Genomic DNA, 20827 nt, shown 5'->3' with positions numbered 1-20827 from the left:
CCAATCCCCAGCCCCAGTCTCATCTTCCCTCCCCCTGCTCCCAGAAACACATTACAGCAGAGAAACTCCGCCAACACAGAAAAATTGCCATTTGTCAAACTTCAGAGAGATTTTTTGTTTCCCTTCCAATTCCGGAGGTTTATTAAAAAAATTTAAAAAATGTAATCACCAGAGCACTTTAAATTTGATGTACTATCAAAAACATTACATAGCCTCATTCATGTTGGCTTTACACGACACCAACTCCATCATCAAGTTTGCTGACGACACCACGGTTGTAGGCCTGATAAACAACAACGATGAGTCAGCCGATAGGGAGGTAAGTGACCTAGCATTGTGGTGTCATGACAACAACCTCTCCCTCCACATCAGCAAAACAAAAGAGCTGATTGTTAACTTCAGGAAGCAGAGGAGGGAACATACCCCAATCCAAATCAACGGGACTGCAGTAGAGAGTCAGGATTTTTATGTTCCTTGGCTTCCACATCACTGAGGACTTGTCACGGACCAACACCACCATTCATGTCAAGAAGGCATAACAGTCTCTCTGCTTCCTAAGGGGCTGAAGAAATTTGGCACGCTGCCCTGGGTCATCTCCAAATACTACCGCTGCACCATTGAGAGCATCCGGACCGTTTGCATCACGGCCTGGTACACAAATTGCTCCGTCCACAAGGCCCTCCAGCGGGTGGTGAAGATGGACCAGTACGTCACTGGGACTATGCTCCAGGACATCTACATAAAAAAACGTGCCTGAGTAAGACATACAGCATCATTAAGGACCCCACACACCTCAGCCACGAGCTGCTCTCTCCCTTATCACCGGGCAGACAGTATCGGAGCATGAGGTCTGATAGAAACTGTTGGTATCTACAAGCCATCAGACTGCTCAGCACTTGAACTGGACTGACCACCTGCCCCAATTCTCCGCACCTTAGCACACATACACATTCATGCCACAAACATCACAACGGCTGCTGCAGACTCTTATTATACTGTTCAGTTTATACACTGACCCCCTTACCCATAACACATGTAAATATTGGACTATAATATTCTGCCTTCCTGTATTATACTTATGCTAAAATATGTATTCTACTGAGCCATTTACTTTATCTTCGTATTCTTATCTGTTATTATTCCTTATTGTTTTTGCATTGTCAAGAAGGAACCTGCAAGTAAGCGATGTATGCCATGCGTAGGGTTGGGCTGTATGAATATCTCTGCTGTAAGAAAATAAGCTTGATATTGAAATATAGCCACTTAGCTAGAAAGTTAGCAAACCAAATGAACAGCTTATATTTCTTAGTTTCCTTCCTTCTTTGTACTGTAAAACACTGCAATTTGAGCTGTGAACTGTGGGAAACACTTCTCACAAAAAGTCAACCTGAGAACTGGTAATGAGAGAGTGTGAAAACCCTCAAAGGTGGTTAAGCAGAGATCAGTAACTTGATTTGATTTATTAGGATCCCCATTATCAGACGCAAATGGTGACAGCTAGTCTTACTGGGGTCCGATGCATAACAAAAAGTACATTACAGGCAAAAGACTTCACAATTTACATAAATTTAAGAACATTAACATGTAGTGTGTGTGCGCATTATCAGTTACATATGTCAGTACAAACACACAAGTAGGTCACGTGGGAGAGGTAGGGATGCAAGTGGAGCAGTTCAAGTGGAGCAGTCATTTGAAAGAGGAAGAACATTTCAGCGAGACAACTCAAAAGGGGAAATCCATTAAACACCAAGATAATGGAATTCATTGCCCTTGACAATCAACCGTTCTCTGTAGTCTTTCACCGATTGGTCGAGCACCTTGAGCCCTGGTACACACTATCAAGTAGACGGTATTCTTCAGGTGTTGCCCTACCGGAGTTACACAGTATTGTTGAAACGCACATCCATGAGCTACTTGCTATGGGCGTCACTGCCATTTGCTTCACGACTGACATTTGGACCAGCGATGTCAGCCTCATGAGCCTGACAGCACATGCTCAAGAATGTGCTGGTTGTCCTACCGCTGATGCCATTTGAGAACATGTTTCAAACATGAACACACTAGCTAGCTCCATTCGAACAACTGACTGGATAAATAAGCTCATCAACTGCGTCTGCAGCAGACGTGATACCACTCTGTCATGGCATTGAATGTCCTGCTCAACAAAACTGCCAACACAGACCGTGGGGTTAAAACTTACAAAAGTACTCGTGGCTGTGAACAAGCGATTCAGTGGCATTCTCTCTGAGCCTCTTTACTGTGTCGCCACCATGCTCGATGCTAGGCATAAGGACTGCAACTTCGATGCAGACAAGAAACAGGGTTTACGTGAAATGTTACATACACAGCTGGACAAGATGGAAACGGACACAGTGACAGTGCGTACCGAGCAAGAGAGGCCACGGACAGACAGAGCTGAAACTTCACTGCTTGACACGTATGATGAAATCCTGGTTGAGAATTAAACTACTGAACAACGAAAACAGCACAGCGAGTGAAATAAATAGGTTTTGATGATGTTTTACTGGTAATGGGGATATATGTAAATGCCAACAAAATCATTCTTATACAGTGCCACAGACACGGCCGGCTACCAAGGACTGTGGGCTCTCCTTCTCCGTGGCCGATGTGAGTAAGACATTTAAAACGTGTTAACCCTCGCAGGGCTCCGGCCCAGATGGCATCCCTAGCCGCGTCCTCAGAGCATGCACAGACCAGATAGGGACATATTCAATATCTCCCTATCCCAGTCTGCTGTCCCCACATGCTTGAAGATGACCACCATTGTTCCTGTAATCAAGAAGGCAAAGGTAACTGAACTAAATGACTATCGCCCCATAGCACTCACTTCTGTCACAAGTGCTTTGAGAGACTAGTCAAGGATCATATCACCTCCACCTTACCTGTCACCCTAGACCCACTTCAATTTGCATACCGCCCCAATAGGTCAACAGATGATGCAATCGCCATCACACTGCCCTATCCCATCTGAGGAATACTTATGGAAGAATGCCGTTCATTGACTACAGCTCAGCATTCAACACCATAATACCCTCCAAACTAATCATTAAAGCTTGAGGCCCTAGCTCTCAACCCCGCCCTGTGCAATTGGGTCCTGGACTTCCTGTCGGGCCGCCCCCAGGTGGTGAAGGTAGGAAAAATCTTCAAATCGCTGTTCCGCAACACTGGGTCCCCACAAGGGTGTGTGCTCAGCCCCCTCCTGTACTCCCTGTTCACCCATGACTGAGTGGCCATGCACGTCTCCAACTCAATCATTAAGTTAGCAGACGACACAACAGTAGAGGGCTTGATTACCAACAACAACGAGACAGCCTATAGGGAGGTGGTGAGGGCACTCGGTGTGTGGTGTCAGGAAAACAACCCATCACTCAACATCAACATAACAAAGGAGATGATTGTGGACTTCAGGAAACAGCAGAGTGAGCACCCCCCTATCCACATCGAAGGGACAACAGTGGAGAAGCGGGAACGTTTTAAGTTCCTGGGCGTACACATCACAGACAAACTGAAATGGTCCACCCACAAAGACAGTATGGTGAAGGCGGCGCAACAACGCCTCTTCAACCTCAGGAGGCTGAAGAACTTTGGCTTGTCACCCAAAACCCACAAACTTTTACAGATGCACATTTGAGAGCATCCTGTCGGGCTGTATCACCACCTGGTGCGGCAACTGCACTGCCCACAACAGCAGGGCTCTTCAGAGGGTGGTGCGGTCTACACAACACATCACCAGGGGCAAACTACCTGCCCTCCAGGACACTCTACAGCACCCGATGTCACAGGAAGGCCAAAAAGATTGTCAAGGACAACAACCACCCGAGCCACTGCCTGTTCACCCCACTACCATCCAGAAAACAAGGTCAGTGCAGGTGCATCAAAGTTGGGACCGAGAAGTCTCCATCAAGGCCATCAGACTGTTGAACAGCCATCACTAGCACAGATGCTGCTGCCTACATAGACTTGAAATCAATGGATCACTAGTCACTTTAATAATGTTTATATATATCTTGCATTACTCATTTCATATGTATATACTGTATTTTATACCATCTATTGCATCTTGCCTATGCTGCTAGGTCATTGCTCATCCATATATTTATATGTATATATTCTTATTCCATTCCTTCACTTAGATGTGTGTATTAGGCAATTGTTAGATATTACTGCACTGTCGCTACACTCACAACATCTGCTAACCATGTGTTCGTGACCAATCCATTTGATTTGACATTCTTATCAATTTATTTCCACCAATCATCAGTCATTTTTGTCATTGCAGTACATGTTGAGTGGTCTTCTCTATAAGCATGCTGAAAGTCTGTCACGACTAAGACATGAAAAAGGCTTACATACTCTTCAATAAAGCTGAGTAGCACCACCATTATGTAACCAACTGCTATCAAAACCTGGTCATTAGTACACCACGCTCCAGAGTACGGCTGACCCAATTTAGTCGACCACTGGAATAAAAGCTTTAAAAAATATATACAAAATTGACTATGGTACGCTTATCATTTAATTAGTGTTTACATTGTTCCAAACAGTCAGAAAGCTATAGTCATCTAACAGCACCTGTTTGGCACACATAATATGCATGCAGGGCTTGCTCCTTACCTTCTGTTTCTTTATTTGCAGTATTTTCCACAACTAAACAAATGTATTCCACTCATCCAACTTCCCCTTTACGTCCTGAGCAACCAGTGAACATGGCACCATTTCAAGTTTTAGACACACTTTCTTTTTTTAAGTCAGGGACAGCCCTACTCCAGAGTAAACCCAGAGTCAACCATACCACTAGAACAAAAAGCTATCTTCCACTCCGAGGTAAGGGAGTTTACTTTCTAGATTGCCTTGCCTTATGAGCAACCTTGACAAAGACTTTGTGCACACCAACAGTTGTACTACCTAAGTATGTATATGTTTAGCCTATAGGCATATAGCCTAGATCAGAAGCTAGAGATTTCCCGTTCCTTTGAATTCTCCTTAGTGATTGTGGTTGAAATGAATGAGAAAAACTCCTTCACAGTTTGAGCAAAGCAAACCTGCACAGAGAAAAGAAAGGAGAAATCACTAAAAACTTTGTAGTCATCAGCGGCGTTAGAAGGAGTTTTCTCCCGGAGGCAGCAGCGGCACAGCCTCCACCTGCTTGGCTGTGATAAAACTCTCCACTTATCTAGTTCTGGCTAGGGGATAAATGCTGCTCGTTAAGCGAGGGACACTGACATGCATTGCAATTCCACACGAGGCTACCCCTCTCTCCTGGGGGTCTGTCACTGTGCTGTTACTTTTTCAGGAAAGTGAGGAGACATTAATGTAGAAACAGGAGGCTTTTAAAGAGCTTTTAGATGCAACGGTCACACTTTTAGCAATCAGCACGGGATGGAAGCAGCAATCACTTATTCATTCAGTTATTTTTCAGGTTAAAATGAAAGCTAGTCCCATAGGAACAGCACACTGGCTCCTGCTCATATGTAGCTCAGCAGTTGGCTGACTGATGCTATGCTGGCTGGTTGCAGTGTTAGAGCCTTATTGAGACTGTCTACTATACTGGCTGATGCTAGCTGAGAATATTCCTCTGCCCAGACATCTTGGCAACACTGGGCAAACGTTCAAACTGCTCCTCTCACTAGTCAGTCCGGACAGTAGGGCTAGACTGTGTGTCCAGTCTGGTGTCTCCAGAGCTTCCCATTGGTGGGAACATGATCCCACTTCATTCACACTGAGGGGCCCCTTAGGTGGAAAATACAGCCTCTTCCCTGACAGCTGTGTACTAGAGTTGAGAACGTTTAAACATTTGAATTTGAAAGGGCTCAAGAAATACTGAGAGAGAAAAAAAAAAGAATATTCACATCTGCTAGACTAGAACACAAAAACACTAAGCACAACAGTGTGGCAAAGGAACAATGCTTTTCTATGAAGGGAGAGTGTTGACAGCAGACCATTTCATCTGGGAAGAATAATCCTTTTTCCACATTCGATTTTCCTCCTACCTCCAGAATGTGTCTGTAGACTAGAAGAGGATCTGAGGAGATTAGATGAATATACAGTTGAAGGCAAAACAGCAAAAATATTATTCTTAAAAAGGAGGAATGTTGCCACTTGTGAAAAACAAATGCCTTTTGTGAAAGAGAAATGCCTAACATTAAAACAAGAGAATGCCAAGACAGTGCCTAAAAAAGTTAAATGAGCACATCTACCCAGTCTCCAAGCTCTCCGCTGATGAAGCCCTCAGTTTGCAGGAAGTCAAGAGTACGGCTAAGTGTGACAGTGGAGAGAACTGTGGAGGCAAAGCATAATCCTGAGGAGAGCTCAGCTGCACGAAGACCGGCTCAGATTTAGACATAGGCCATCAATTTCATTAAAGCGCTGTGACACAGATGCTAAAGAGCACTCTCTGACAGTGTGCCTCCACACAACTCTGGGTAATGAAGACGGAGCACGGCCAGGGAGGGACTGGCTCTTACAGCGACACCAGAGCAGCGGCTCAATTCTCTACCACGCTAAACAGGCTTACACACACAGCTGGAGCGCGAGACACCGCCGCACAGAACAGCTCATCCGCCAAGCGTTATCATTAGTCCACTCCTAGTCAACAAAGGCTTTAAAGAACGGTCAGATGCGAACAGTCGAACACACCTGAGGATAAGAGCCAAATGAGTTGCTGTTTTAGCAGTCCACCTGCTAGCTGGTTGTAGACTGGTTAGCTGGCAACGTCGTGAAACAATGGGCACGCTTCAAATGGGGCAGAAGACCGACTATGTTGTTTTTCTGGACGGCCAGATAGCTAGCAAAAATGACAAGAAGCTGCCGAGTGGGAATCATAGGTGGCTCTTTCAAGCTAGTTTTATCTTGATACCATGTCTTGTTTTGAGGTGTGTTTTTACTTATGTCACGTCTATGCCAATATAGCTCAAATTTGCTAGCTAACCAACACCTGTAACCATGTTGTAACGGTTTTGACTTGAGGTTATTATTTATAGGGGTGCCAGGTAGGTTGTGCCTACCAGAGAAAACATTGGTTTCTCATTTTAGTTTGGGTGGGAATGAGTCCCATCTGGTCCGTCAAGTCTACACCAATACAAAGGACTTATGTAAAAGTCAGGATGGAAATAAACTTTTCATAAACCCTTAAAACATTGGAAAGAACTTCAAAAACAACTATATTATTTTGCGTGGGATGTATTAGCAACAACAATGATTACACACACACACATATAATAATATCACAATGAGTTCTGGTTCCTCCAGAAATGTCCTGTACCTCGGGCCTAAAAAGAGTCCAGCCCGGTAAAGGAGTTCAGTGAACTCAAGTGACTTTTGTCACGCAATGTTTGTCCGTTCATTCAGTGTAGCGTAAACCCAGTATTAAACATGCAATCAATATAACAATTATTTTACCACAGAACTTTAAAGCGTATCAACTCTTACTAAGTCATCAACTACAACTAACTACTTAAATCATCACAGTATACCTCACACCAAAACAAATGAAATACCGTATACAAAAAGGTTGTAGTCAGTCGGTCAGTCAGACAATCCAATCCGCCAATAGATCTCCAGCGGAGAAAGGCCACGAAGAACGGAGAGGTGTAGTCCAAGGACGCAAAGAGTGGATCCGATCCTGGGTAAACTCTCTTAGGCTACAAAACATACGTTTAACAGCAACAACACGGAATAGAGAAGCTTCGGAACTGAGGGTTGAACACATCCTCATTCACGTCTCCATCACAACCCCACTTTCGCGCAGCTGATGCTGGCTATTTAATTGGGAATTAAAGGGAAAGCGCCCTATTGGAAGGAGCTGCACTGAGACGGTTCAGAAAAATTCAGGGCCGTCACAATGTATTTGAGAAACAATCTCATTGGGCAAATGTATTTATATTTTAAATGAACATTGGAGACTAAATATAGTTTATATGCTGTTAACAATATAAGCCAACCCTGTCGGTCTTTCCCCACAGTTGCCCAAGCGTCGGTTGTGTTGCTAAACAACCAACCCGTCTATAAAGTCATGAGCAGGGAGACTACTTAATCGCCATACAAAAAAACAAGTTCAAAAGATATTGAGATTCTCATAGCTGTTGATGCGTTAGCCTACTACCTGAGACGCTAGTTTAAAAACACCATTACAAATGTATGGTCATCAGCTAATGCTGTGTTTGATATGAAGGGGACACTCCGTGCTTACCTAAAGAGAGGAGCTCATACAGTGCTGCTGGGGTAATGGTCTCACAGTAAAACACAGCGATTGTATTGTCCTGGTGGCCCTAGTGTGTGGGAGTAAAAACTGTTCAACAAGCAGGGGCCACACCCGGCCTGCCATGACATGTTCATGAATGAGTCTGGGAGAAAATATTCAGAGATTTACACTAGCTTTTCTTAGCCCTCCCCCAACAAATAGACTAATGACAGTAGCAGTCTAGTGTGGCACACTGATGGACAGAAACACATGAGCTGGTGGGCTTTTTAATGTGAGAATAAGGGATTAAGATTAATCAATCAGGAAACAGAGGGGCCTTGTATGAAAACAAAATAGAGCACGCTCAGATTGCCTCCATCAACCCCCATACATGTGCATGACATCGCCTATGCATTGTCCCACACAGCCTATTAACATGCAACACCAGTGGAATAAAGCAGAATAGACGAGAGAAATGCAATTATTTGACTAAAGAGACAGCTCATTGTATATGGCTCAATTTGGCAAGGGCTGGTGTTTGAGAAGTGATACACAAAATATTGTCAACACTATTATGCAAAATAGCCTTTAGTTGAATTGAAATGTTTGGTTAAAAGAACAAGGTTCGTTCTCGTTTGAATATTTGTTCTGAGTAATTGCAAGGGCCGGCATGATACCAGTATGGTGATACTTGTTAGTACCATGGCAAGTAAACAAAAACATGAGGATTGAACTTCTTTAGGATAACAGCCCTAAATGTTGGTAACAAACATCATTAGGTTATCATCCAGTCACATTTATTTAATTTCCAAACTGCAGCACACAACTTAAATACAGCAGATTGTTAAAAGACCAAAGAGGTTTGTCTGCTTCGTGTGTTTTCATTTTTGTCATGGAAAAAATATTGGTATCATCACAGCCCTAGTAATTGCAACACTGAAATTTCTAAGAACAGAAGTTGCAACAAAGTAGATTTAGTCACAGTTTAACAAAACCCAGATATCTTAAACTTCATGACAATGGGATGTATTTTTCCCTCTATTGGTACAATGTACAGTTTCAGGGGATATGCCTTTCAGTGATACTCATCTGTTGTTAAACCTCTGTCCTAAAAGGGAAATATTTAGAATGTTATGTACAAACCCACTAACCCAGCCTACAGCAGCCAAAGCTGCCCACGACAAACTGAATCAACGGAGTAAAGGTCAACTCGAAGGCTGTTGGTTGGAGATGGAGTATGGCAGGCACACCACGGTCCCTTCAGTTGTCAGACCACATACGGACTCCAGTGGATTCATGGATTTTTTCATTGAGAAAACCCATTGGAGGAATGTACGAATGTTGTTTCCATGGCACAGCCTTGCCTCTTATTTTCCTTTCCCTATCACACCACATCTGTGTGCAGGGTCACTGTCCAGAGGAAGGGAGGGGCATGTGAGGACTGTGACCCCAGTGCTCTATATGGCAGCATAAGGAAGTGTTTTCATTACATTAAAAAACAAAAACATTTAAGTGATAACTAGCAAGTCAATCATTAACATAATTTCCTCCCTTATCTAGCCACAAAATGTTCATGTAAAACACTCTGGAATATTCAAATCAAGATGTTTTTATTTTATTTTTTACCTTTATTTAACTAGGCAAGTCAGTTACGAACAAATTCTTATTTACAAAGACGACCTATGAACAGTGGGTTTAACTGCCTTGTTCAGGGGCAGAACGACAGATTTTTACCTTGTCAGCTCGGGGATTCGATCTAGCAACCTTTCGGTTACTGGCCCAACGCTCTAACCACTAGCTTACCTGCTGCCCCGAAAAATACAGGTCTATGCCTAGCGGATACAAGAATGTTGTTTGCCTAGTCAATCCATTTGAAGTGTTGCAAGTAGTCACTGACTTTGAATTAGTTGGCAGGGTAAAGGACTAACACTAATTTGCAAGAGAAAATGTTTGGCTACTCCTTATTTGTATCCTGCTGGAATGCACCTGCTAGTCTAAATTGCCAGAGCTGTCAATGACAAGTAGTGCCTGTGGGCTTCATACTGTAGGCTTAGTCAATAGTATTTCAGTGAAGTCTTCATCCTCACTCACGGAGGTGCCAAGTTTGACAGGCCAGATAGAACCCATTGACAGGAACAGAGGAAGTGGAAACAGCTTGGGTCATGATGAGTCACCCTCCACGTACATTAGCATGCTGGGTAAAGGCAGGTTGTTTGACAGGCCAGAGAGCTCAGGGCACCACCACTTGTTCTCCTGGCTGCTATTGCACCATACCACAACACTGAGTGATGGGTAAACCACTAGTCTACATCCCTGACAAGACATCCAGCCACTGACTACTGAGGGATGCAAATAACATGGCATTGGTGAGTACTGTTGTGGTGTGGACCAATGCCATGTCCACTGTCCAGTGGTCCCTGTGGCTAGCTGCAGCCTTTAACCGCTGAGAAGCTACTAATCCGATGGGTAGTGGTGACAGCAGATGTTTTTGGACAAACACGCTTTTGGGTCTGGGAGACCCGCAGTCCTGTATGGGCAATTGTCAAGGCAGCGGTCAGAAATACAAAAGCATAATGTAGCTAGTAGGGCTGGGAATTGCCAGGGACCACACAATATGATATTAGCGCGATACTTTGGTGCCGATACTATATGGATTGCGATTCTAAACTGTGATTTTATTGTGATTTCATGTTCCAAACATATTGCTCACGTTATGTCTACTTCAGATAGACAGAGCACGAGAAAATGAGTTTTGATCAGTCGGGGAAATAAAAAAGTGCTGAAAACATGTTGGCTCACCATTTTTTATTTTAAAGATAGAATGGAAAATACCTGAGTTTTGGCGCAGGGACAGCCGGCTGTCTCTAGCTAACGCTGCCCGCAGGAGAAAAACAAAGCACAATTGTAACTATGTATTTTTCCCTCATCATTAGTAGCTAGGTACAATGTTCCTCCTCATTCCATGCATGCTTAGAAGAAGTTCCTCTGAACTACTGTACAGGGTGTGTGGTCCATTGCTCATGTAATGCTAAAATAATTATGAAGCAGATATTATGTATGGCTCACGCAGCACAATGTCTGCACATAGAACTAGGTTAGCCTACTGTGGAAAGTCACAGCCAAAGGAGATTGTGATGCGAAGGCATGTTTCTATGTGCTGAGGGCTTAACACAAAATTATAACTAGACTAGGCCCACACACACACACACACACACACAAAAACATTGCGGTTTTGAGTAGATTTCTTCATTCTAGTCTTACTGCTCAACATCCACTTGAATATGATGCAGAGAAACAAGAGGCAGGGCAAGTTAGTAGTCTGTGTTAACAAGCAAAGAGCCTACTGATAATGAAGTCAGAACTGAATGTGATGCTGCTTACAGCTCCCAGCTGAAAGAGATATCACTGTGAAAGGAATAGTGATTTGACACTGGAACACGATTTAACACAGGAACCATTTTCAGGTCAATGTTAGTTTACTATTGTCTTTCAGGAAACGGATTGGCAAGTCAAAACACTAGCGGTAGAACCATGCACTCTGAATAAAGCCAGAAAAACAAACTGACAGGGAATGTGAGAACACAGTCATTATAGAAATACAAATGTCAGGCACCATGTCACAAGTATCAGCATGAACAAACTAGCCAACCATTTCACAGTTTCCCCACAAAAGAAAACAACAGAGGAAATGGTGCTTCAACAAACCAATGTGGGGAGTCTGATAAGCAATGACTGGTAAGTAGGTAGGTCCCTGTCAGTAAAACATCACTGGTAATCCTTATTGATTGTTCAGGCTTGGCTACATGTTTCAGTTTCCCGAATTGTTGCTTGATGCTGTCTTCAGAGGGCCTAGGCCTAATTTGACTAGTACAGTGGTTCCCAAACATTTTATAGTCAAGTACACCTTCAAAACATTCAACCTCCAGCTGCATACCCCCTCTAGCACCAGGGTCAGCGCACTCTCAAATGTTTTTTGCCATCATTGTAAGCTTGCCACACACGCTCTATACGATATGTTTAATAAATGTAAGAATGGAGTGTGAGCTGAACAACTTGTGTTGTCGACAGGTGCAGGTGTAGTACTGTACTACCAATAGAGCTGGTATGTGGCTCTATGGACGCGGGCCTTACTAAATGGACTGTTTGAAAATGTGAAGACATTTTTTAAAACAAAATAAACACAAATACCTCAACACAAAAACCATTCAGTATCCATATTGCTGAGGTCGACATGTCAACCAGGAAACCTATGACATCACAATAGCAGTGACATTACATCAAAAGGTCTTATTTTTCTTCTCTTTACTCCCTCCCTGTGTTTTTCAACCTTTCACAAACAGACAAGCATCCATTTCCTGTCATGACCAATGTTTTAATATTACAGTGAATGTTTGTGGTGCACACACACACACACACATACGACTCTGTCTGCTCACCCTGGGATGGAAGAGAACGGAAACAGCTCCGCCCATCATGTCACTGAGTTTACACTATTGCAGAACCACACACTATGACCAGCTGAGAGCGGGAGTGTCTTTATTGAATGTTCTAACCCTACATGCACTACAGTAGGAGTATGATAACATACAGCTGTGGGTTAATCGTGCTTTATTCAATTAGTTGAGCAAAAAAAATCTATTGTGTGAATCACATTTCCTCCTAAGGTGAAGAAGTGTCATATTGCCTTGGGTATCAATACTATACCACCACTAGACAAACTTCCCTGCATTTCATACATAGGGCCTATTTGTTTATAGCCTGGATATTAGGCAACACCTGGAACATGGAAATGATGCCATTGAGTGGTGCAAATCCAATTAAGCAATCTCTGACCTTGGTTGACAATACACCAGACAAGAACTCTAGCATTTTCACAACTTGGAAAATGCATTGAAAATAAGAATGTTGACAACAAAGAGGGCAAGATGGGGGAGATAGCTGCCAGCAGAGTGCACTTTATCTGATTGGATGAGTCAAGGAGAATCCTTTGTGGACACATTCTGTATGAAGTGTGACACCAATGGAGAAAAAAATATCTAAAGTTAGGGGCATATTTTGCCCCTGTTGACTTGTTTTGAAAAGATTGCAGCAGCTTTTTCCATCAAGAGCTCTCAGGGGCAAATTTGGAAAATCTTGGGGCAAAAATGCACAAAGCCCCTCTGCATTTCTGACACTGTCATTGCACAACTTGAATATGGTCAATAATATTTGGCTTTCTGAATGTGAATATATTAGAATGCTGCTCTGTATGCTTCAAACTAACAAAACACAATATCAAGTGTTTTTATAACAATGTCAATCGTGGAGACTCATTGAAGTTCTTTGGATATGTGAGGGGAAATAGAATTCAGGATTACATATTTTCCCACAACCCCACATTCTGAAAGGCTTTGCTATGCCTCCCTGACAAGCCACTGTGTACTACCAAAGCACAGGACTCCTGATCGCTCCAAAACACTCTTTTATTCTCCACATACAAACAGGGCCTTTCGTCAGAGTCTCTCTCTCAGAGTCTCGCTGACATCTTCTAATCTTCTCTTGGCAAATGCTCTCCAATACATGCAAATGTACGGGGAACAAAACCCCATGTAATGTCTGCGTGAAACAGCAGAATGGGAAATAATGAAGCCGGTGTGTGGAGTCCCACAGCGCAAGTGAAAAGACAGCATCTCAACAGGTGAAGAGAATATGATCCGTTGGAACATAGAGATGTTACTAGTTTAATTAACATGGTTGCCTACTCTACTTCCTTTTTTAGAAATGATGGCTTTTGGATCAGTACCAGCTAAAAATGTTTAGCTGGTACTGAACAGATTAGCCAGATCTCCTGCTTTCCCTCTATGAATAATTAATGTTCAACTCTGGAAACATATTTGAGTCAAAAGGGAAGAATCTGTTACCACAAACCCTAACAAATCATTAATATCCACCCATGAATCAAATCTATGGTTATGACAACAACTCTTACATTCATTATTAATCTGCATGTGGCATCTAGCATTGAATTATAGATTAGAACCCAAATCCTGATAATATAATTTGCCTTCCCAGTAAAATGTATAAGATTATACACAGTGTACAAAACATTAGGAACACCTTATTGATGTCACTTGTTAAATCCACTTCAAATCGGTGTTGATGAAGGGGAGGACACCGGGTGAAGAAGGATTTTTAAGCCTTGAGACAAGGATTGTGTATGTATGCCATTCAGAGGAACTTAAGTGCATTTGAACGGGGTATGGTAGTAGGTGCAGGCGCACTGGTTCGAGTCTGTTGAGGGTTGTCACGCGTGTATCAAGAATGGTCCACCACCCAGCCACTGTGGAAAGCATCCCTGTGGAAAGCTTGACACCTTATAAAGTCCATGCAACACAATATTAGGAGGGTGTTCCTAATGTTTTGTACACACGATCTGAGGTTCTGAGCATATAGCCTAAGCCTAGAGGACATGAATTGCTATAGTGGTGACCAATTTAATCCCAAACTCTCCCTTTGAATACAAATCTGTGCTTTTAAAATTGCATTTGGATTGGACATTGGCAGACTTATCTTCTTAGTTTATGAAAGAACATTGTCATGGTCCTCTAAGAGAACTCTGTTTCCTCAGTAAACCTTTGAGTTCCAGTCTGGCTGGCTCATATCCCCTTTTCTACAGACAGCAAACATTGTGGTGAGCCATCACGGAGTCTAGGTGGCATCCTCTCTGCTCACACGCTCTCAGTTGGCAGCAAACACTCTCAAGGACACACCAGGGAACATGTGCCTCACACAGAGCTCTGCTGCTGCTCTGTTTAGTTCTGCAATTAGTCTGACAGCTCTAACATCAAAATGACTATCTGACCCAACTCAACATCTGGCCCATGTCGGATGAACCAATTCGATGCTGAAGGCATTGTTTAAAGCATTTATTTATTCTTTACGCCCTTCAAGTGAACCGTTACCAGACATGGTAGGTAAAACCAAAATGGCTAACATTTGAGTTGCTTCACGAATCAATCCACATCAGAAGAGTTATCACCCTAAGGTCAGCTGAACACAGGGAGGAAGGATGTACTTTAAAGTATTAGAATTTGAGCATATGTCCCAGTCCCTTGAATGGATTGGAGTCATTACTGCACTAAAAGTCAAATAGGCAAATGAAAGGCTCAAACTTGGCCATCATGAATAATATAAGTCAACAAACACCCATGATTAATGCAAATGAGTGGGAATATTAGCTCACCGAGGAGAGCCATGAAACATGGTTCATTCTACTTTATCAGCTAATGAGAGTTCTCAAGTGGAATCAACAAACAAAATAATTAATTAGGATGATAAATTATGCACTAGTAATTTCAATATGGGGATTTTACAACACAATAACAATTTGAGGCTCAAATTAAATCAAAGTCCTGATCATTTAAATCAGACTGAGCAGTCTCTGAAACACTTAATCTGCAGTGGAATGTTTCTGTTCCCATCACTGAACAAACAAACAAACAGGACACCAGTCAGGAATTGCAGGGGAGCTCAATGCTCAGGGGAACACAAGGCCCACAGCAGCTTCAGGCATATCAATTACTCACTTTGTTCACATACACGAAAAAACAGACTGTCAGAGCAGGTAAGAAAAAAACAGACCCTGCATATGTATTTTAGCCCATGGCAAACAGGAGAGGGAAATGAAAAATGCATTCGATGTCAGACAGATGAGGCGTATAGTCAACTCAGCAGTAGTCAGACCCAGATGGAGTGGGACCTTAACAGTGTGAAGAATAATGATGAAGTCAAATGTTTGATGGCATGTTTATGAAATAGCCTACATGGGTCAGTGAAAGTCTATTCTAATGCATGCTACTGCATCACAGGGGACATCCTGTCCATGTGTCATGTTTTCAGGTCGTCTAAGTGCTGAATGAATTCAAAATTAGCTTAGAATTTTTTAAATACAGATCAAATACAAATACTAATTATAGTCTACCATAGAAATAAAGTCATATTTGCATCAGAGCCATAGAGCTCTAGCTAGACTGTGTACATATAAAATACAGAAAGAAAAGTCAGTGAGTTGGGCACATCATGAGAATGACAAATGTAATTTACCAAGTCACAATGTATGATTAGCTTTTTCCTTTCTGTCGAAATAGCTAGCAAATTCTGTACATTAGCATGTAATCACTTTGGCAGCAAAAATCTACACAAATCAACTTGCTACTAGACCAGGGGTTCCCAAACGTTTACTGCACAAGACCCTAAATTGATACTAGAATATAGAGTAGAGGTCGACCGATTAATCATAATGGCCGATTAATTAGGGCCAGTTTCAAATTTTCATAACAATCAGTAATCTGCATTTTTGGACACCGATCATGGCCGATTACATTGCACTCCACGAGGAGACTGCGTGGCAGGCTGACTACCCGTTATGCGAGTGCAGCAAGGAGCCAAGGTAAGGTGCTAGCTAGCATTAAACGTATCTTATGAAAAACAATCAATCTTAACATAATCACTAGTTAACTACACATGGTTGAGGATATTACTAGTTTATCTAGCTTGTCCTGCGTTGCATATAATCAATGCGGTGCCTGTTAATTGATCATTGAATCACAGCCTACTTTGCCAAACGGGTGATTTAACAAGCGCATTCGCGGAAAAAAAGCAATGTGTACTTAACCATAAACATCACCGCCTTTCTTAAAATCAATACATAAGTATATATTTTTAAACCTGCATATTTAGTTAATATTGCCTGCTAACATGAATTTCTTTTAACTAGGGAAATTGTGTCACTTCTCTTGCGTTCTGTGCAACAGTCAGGGTATATGCAGCAGTTTGGGCCGCCTAGCTCGTTGCAAACTGTGTGAAGACTATTTCTTCCTAACAAAGACAGCCAACTTTGCCAAACGGGGGATGATTTAACAAAAGCGCATTTGCGAAAAAAGCACAATCGTTGCACGAATGTACCTAACCATAAACATCAATGCCTTTCTTAAAATCAATACACAGAAGTATATATTTTTAAACCTGCATATTTAGTTAAAAGAAATGCATGTTAGCAGGCAATATTAACTAGAGAAATTGTGTCACTTCTCTTGCGTTCATTGCACGCAGAGTCAGGGTATATGCAACAGTTTGGGCTGCCTGGCTCGTTGCGAACTAATTTGCCAGAATTTTACGTAATTATGACATAACATTGAAGGTTGTGCAATATAACAGCAATATTTAGACTGAAAGAAAAAAACTTTTGTTTTCAAAATGATAGTTTCTGGATTTTACCATATTAATGTCGTAAGGCTCGTATTTCTGTGTGTTATTATGTTATAACTAAGTCTATGATTTGAAATATGCAGTCTGACTGAGCGGTGGTAAGCAGCGGCAGGCTCGTAAGCATTCATTCAAACAGCACTTTACTGCGTGTGCCAGCAGCTCTTCGCAATGCTTCAAGCATTGCGCTGTTTATGACTTCAAGCCTATCAGCTCCCGAGATTTTATTTTATTTTTTAAATATTTTTTTTAACCTTTATTTTACTAGGCAAGTGGGTTAACTGCCTGTTCAGGGGCAGAACGACAGATTTGGGGATTCGAACTTGCAACCTTTCGGTTACTAGTCCAACGCTCTAACCACTAGGCTACCCTGCCGCAAGATTAGGCTGGCAATACTAAAGTACCTATTAGAACATCCAGTAGGCAAAGGTATATGAAATACAAATGGTATAGAGAAATACTCCTATAATAACGACTACATAAAACGTCTTACCTGGGAATATTGAAGACTCATGTTAAAAGGAACCACCAGCTTTCATATGTTTTCATGTTCTGAGCAAGGAACTTCAACGTTAGCTTTTTTTACATGGCACATATTGCACTTTTACTTTCTTCAACACTTTGTTTTTGCATTATTTAAACCAAATTGAACATGTTTCATTATTTACTTGAGACTAAATATAGTTTATTGATGCATTATATTAAGTTAAAATAAAAGTGTTCATCGTTCATTCAGTATTGTTGTAATTGTCATAGTTACAAATATATATAAAAATCAACATCGGATTTTTTTGGTCCTCCAATAACCGGCATCGGCATTGAGAAATCATAATCGGTCAATCTCTAATACAGAGGACCCCATTTGGAAAAAGTATATCACTAATATTAGTTAATGCTGTGTGTTCATATTTACTCAACTGTAGGTCCTGCCGGATGTCCAGAACTATGAAAGCATATTCTAGTAGTGTAATAGGTCTTAGTCAACACTAACAAGTTATCTTCTATACCCAGTTGAAGCTCAAATAAAAAGTTAATTTGTTTGTTAACATCACATATTCTCAGGGGACCCCATTTCAAGTTTGGGAACCACTGTACTTGATTCTCTGAACTAACAGTACGTGACTGAAACTGCAGTAATGGGGACTAGTATGTTGATACTATATAACTTTTAGTAAACAGTCTAGATAGTTGAGAATGTCTTAAGAAAAATATCCACCACAGTTACATTCTTATTTCACTTCGGTGGACCTTTCGTAGGCTCGAGCAGGCTCTCTCGATGTAGTCCTAGCGGAACCATAAATGTAAAAAAACAGGAACTGCACCCCTCCCAGCTAGGTAACGTTAACGCTGCTAGCCTAGCTCGCTTGCTACCATTTTCTCAATCCGATTAGCGAGCTAGCTAACGATGAACCACTTTCCTTGCTGTATGAATCAGAATGCCAAAACTTACCTTTAATATTCCATAAGCAATTACACAACAGCAAGAGTTGTATCAATACCATATCGATTAAATTCATTGTTAGTACATTGACACCGCGAATGCTTTACTGTTTCGATTTGCGCTTCTTAAAGGCGCAGTCTGCGCTCTGTTTATGGCAGTACCTTCACAACCGCCTTTCACCGCTTGTCTACAACCGCCTTACGTCAGGCGCAGGCAAGTACTAGTCCCTCCTACCTCACTAGCGCAACAAATCCGGTTTGCTTTTATTTGATAGGGCCGTTTATATTTGTTGAAAACAACAATTAAAGTGCAATTAAATTCAACAGCGACAAACCAAGCCACTTTTCAATATCAAGTTAGCCTATAAATTAATATGTTTTATTTAGTTGTGCCGTAAGGTGTTGCTTAATTTGTTTTTTGAAACCAGGTTCGTTGTTCACTTGCGATATATAAGATGGAAGGGAGTTCCATGCACTCATGGCTTTGTACAATACAATATCATGTATTGACAATAATAAATTTGTCTTGGACAGAGTTTTAGAAATATCCCTGTACCCTGATTCAATATAATATGATTTCAGTACTGAATACAGTACATCACTACAGTAGATTCCACTGTAAAATGTCAATGAATCAAATCAAATTGTATTTGTCACATACACATGGTTAGCAGATGTTAATGCGAGTGTAACGAAATGCTTGTGCTTCTAGTTCCGACAATGCAGTAATAACCAACAACTAATCTAGCTAACAATTCCAAAACTACTACCTTATAGACACAAGTGTAAGGGGATAAAGAATATGTACATAAAGATATATGAATGAGTGATGGTACAGAGCGGCATAGGCAAGATACAGTAGATGGTATTGAGTACAGTATATACATATGAGATGAGTATGTAAACAAAGTGGCATAGTTAAAGTGGCTAGTGATACATGTATTACATAAAGATGCAGTAGATGATATAGAGTACAGTATATACGTATACATATGAGATGAATAATGTAGGGTATGTAAACATTATATTAGGGAGCATTGTTTAAAGTGGCTAGTGATATATTTTACATAATTTCTCATCAATTCCCATTATTAAAGTGGCTGGAGTTGAGTCAGTGTGTTGGCAGCAGCCACTCAATGTTAGTGGTGGCTGTTTAACAGTTTGATGGCCTTGAGATAGAAGCTGTTTTTCAGTCTCTCGGTCCCAGCTTTGATGCACCTGTACTGACCTCGCCTTCTGGATGATAGTGGGGTGAACAGGCAGTGGCTCGGGTGGTTGTTGTCCTTGATGATCTTTATGGCCTTCCTGTGACATCGGGTGGTGTAGGTGTCCTGGAGTTGAATGTGACTGTTTTGTAGAGAACTTACGCAGAACTTTTGGAGAACTTACGCAGCATGTTAGAATAATTAGGTTAAGGTTAGGAAAGGGTCAAGGTTAGAGAAAATGCTCTCTTTGTAACACCAACTATTGACTGCAAAAAATGTGTATCTCTTATTTCCCATTAGACATACTGTACATCAGACATACAGCATTGATCTTTTCACTGTGTAGCTTCTGCCACTGTGTGGCTAAAAAAAGCCACTACACTGACTGAACTGGAAACCTCAACTTGTCAGTCTGCTGCTGCTACCAGATACAAGGTGATGAAGACCCACGCACCTCTTCCTTCCCTGTGCATGCATGCACGCAAGCACGCACACATACACACACACACACACACATTTTGTGAAGATAATATTACTTCAGCCATTAGGATTCTATCCATATAAAAATGAAAATAAATTAACAAGGCAACGGTAAACATGTCGTTCCCACTAATTATGCAGTGCCCCCCTTGGGCCAATTGAGATATTGTGTGTGACTAACAATTCAGTTAATTACTATAAACTCCTGCATTGGGCCAATCGGTGTAATTTTATAAATGCCAGATCTCTATGGCAAAAG

General features: G+C 41.7%; 1 protein-coding gene across 2 annotated transcripts in view; it reads right to left on the bottom strand.

The window, feature by feature from the left end:
* LOC115113653 (disintegrin and metalloproteinase domain-containing protein 10-like) overlaps positions 1 to 19066 on the bottom strand; it is an 85071-nt gene extending 66005 nt beyond the window's left edge. Inside the window, exon 1 of one of the 2 annotated variants that reach the window (XM_029641542.2) lies at positions 18894 to 19066. In XM_029641542.2, the coding sequence (XP_029497402.1) occupies positions 18894 to 18960 (67 nt within the window). In that variant the 5' untranslated portion in view covers positions 18961 to 19066. The remainder of the gene's footprint in view (positions 1 to 18893) is intronic. The other variant, XM_029641544.2, reaches the window with a different exon arrangement.
* Positions 19067 to 20827: the final 1761 nt, after the last annotated feature.

This window comes from Oncorhynchus nerka, linkage group LG28 (assembly GCF_034236695.1).
Source record: "Oncorhynchus nerka isolate Pitt River linkage group LG28, Oner_Uvic_2.0, whole genome shotgun sequence".
Classification (NCBI taxonomy): Eukaryota; Metazoa; Chordata; class Actinopteri; order Salmoniformes; family Salmonidae; genus Oncorhynchus; species Oncorhynchus nerka.
The sequence above is the reverse complement of the archived record's forward strand: the minus strand, read 5'-3'. Positions and strand labels throughout refer to the sequence as shown.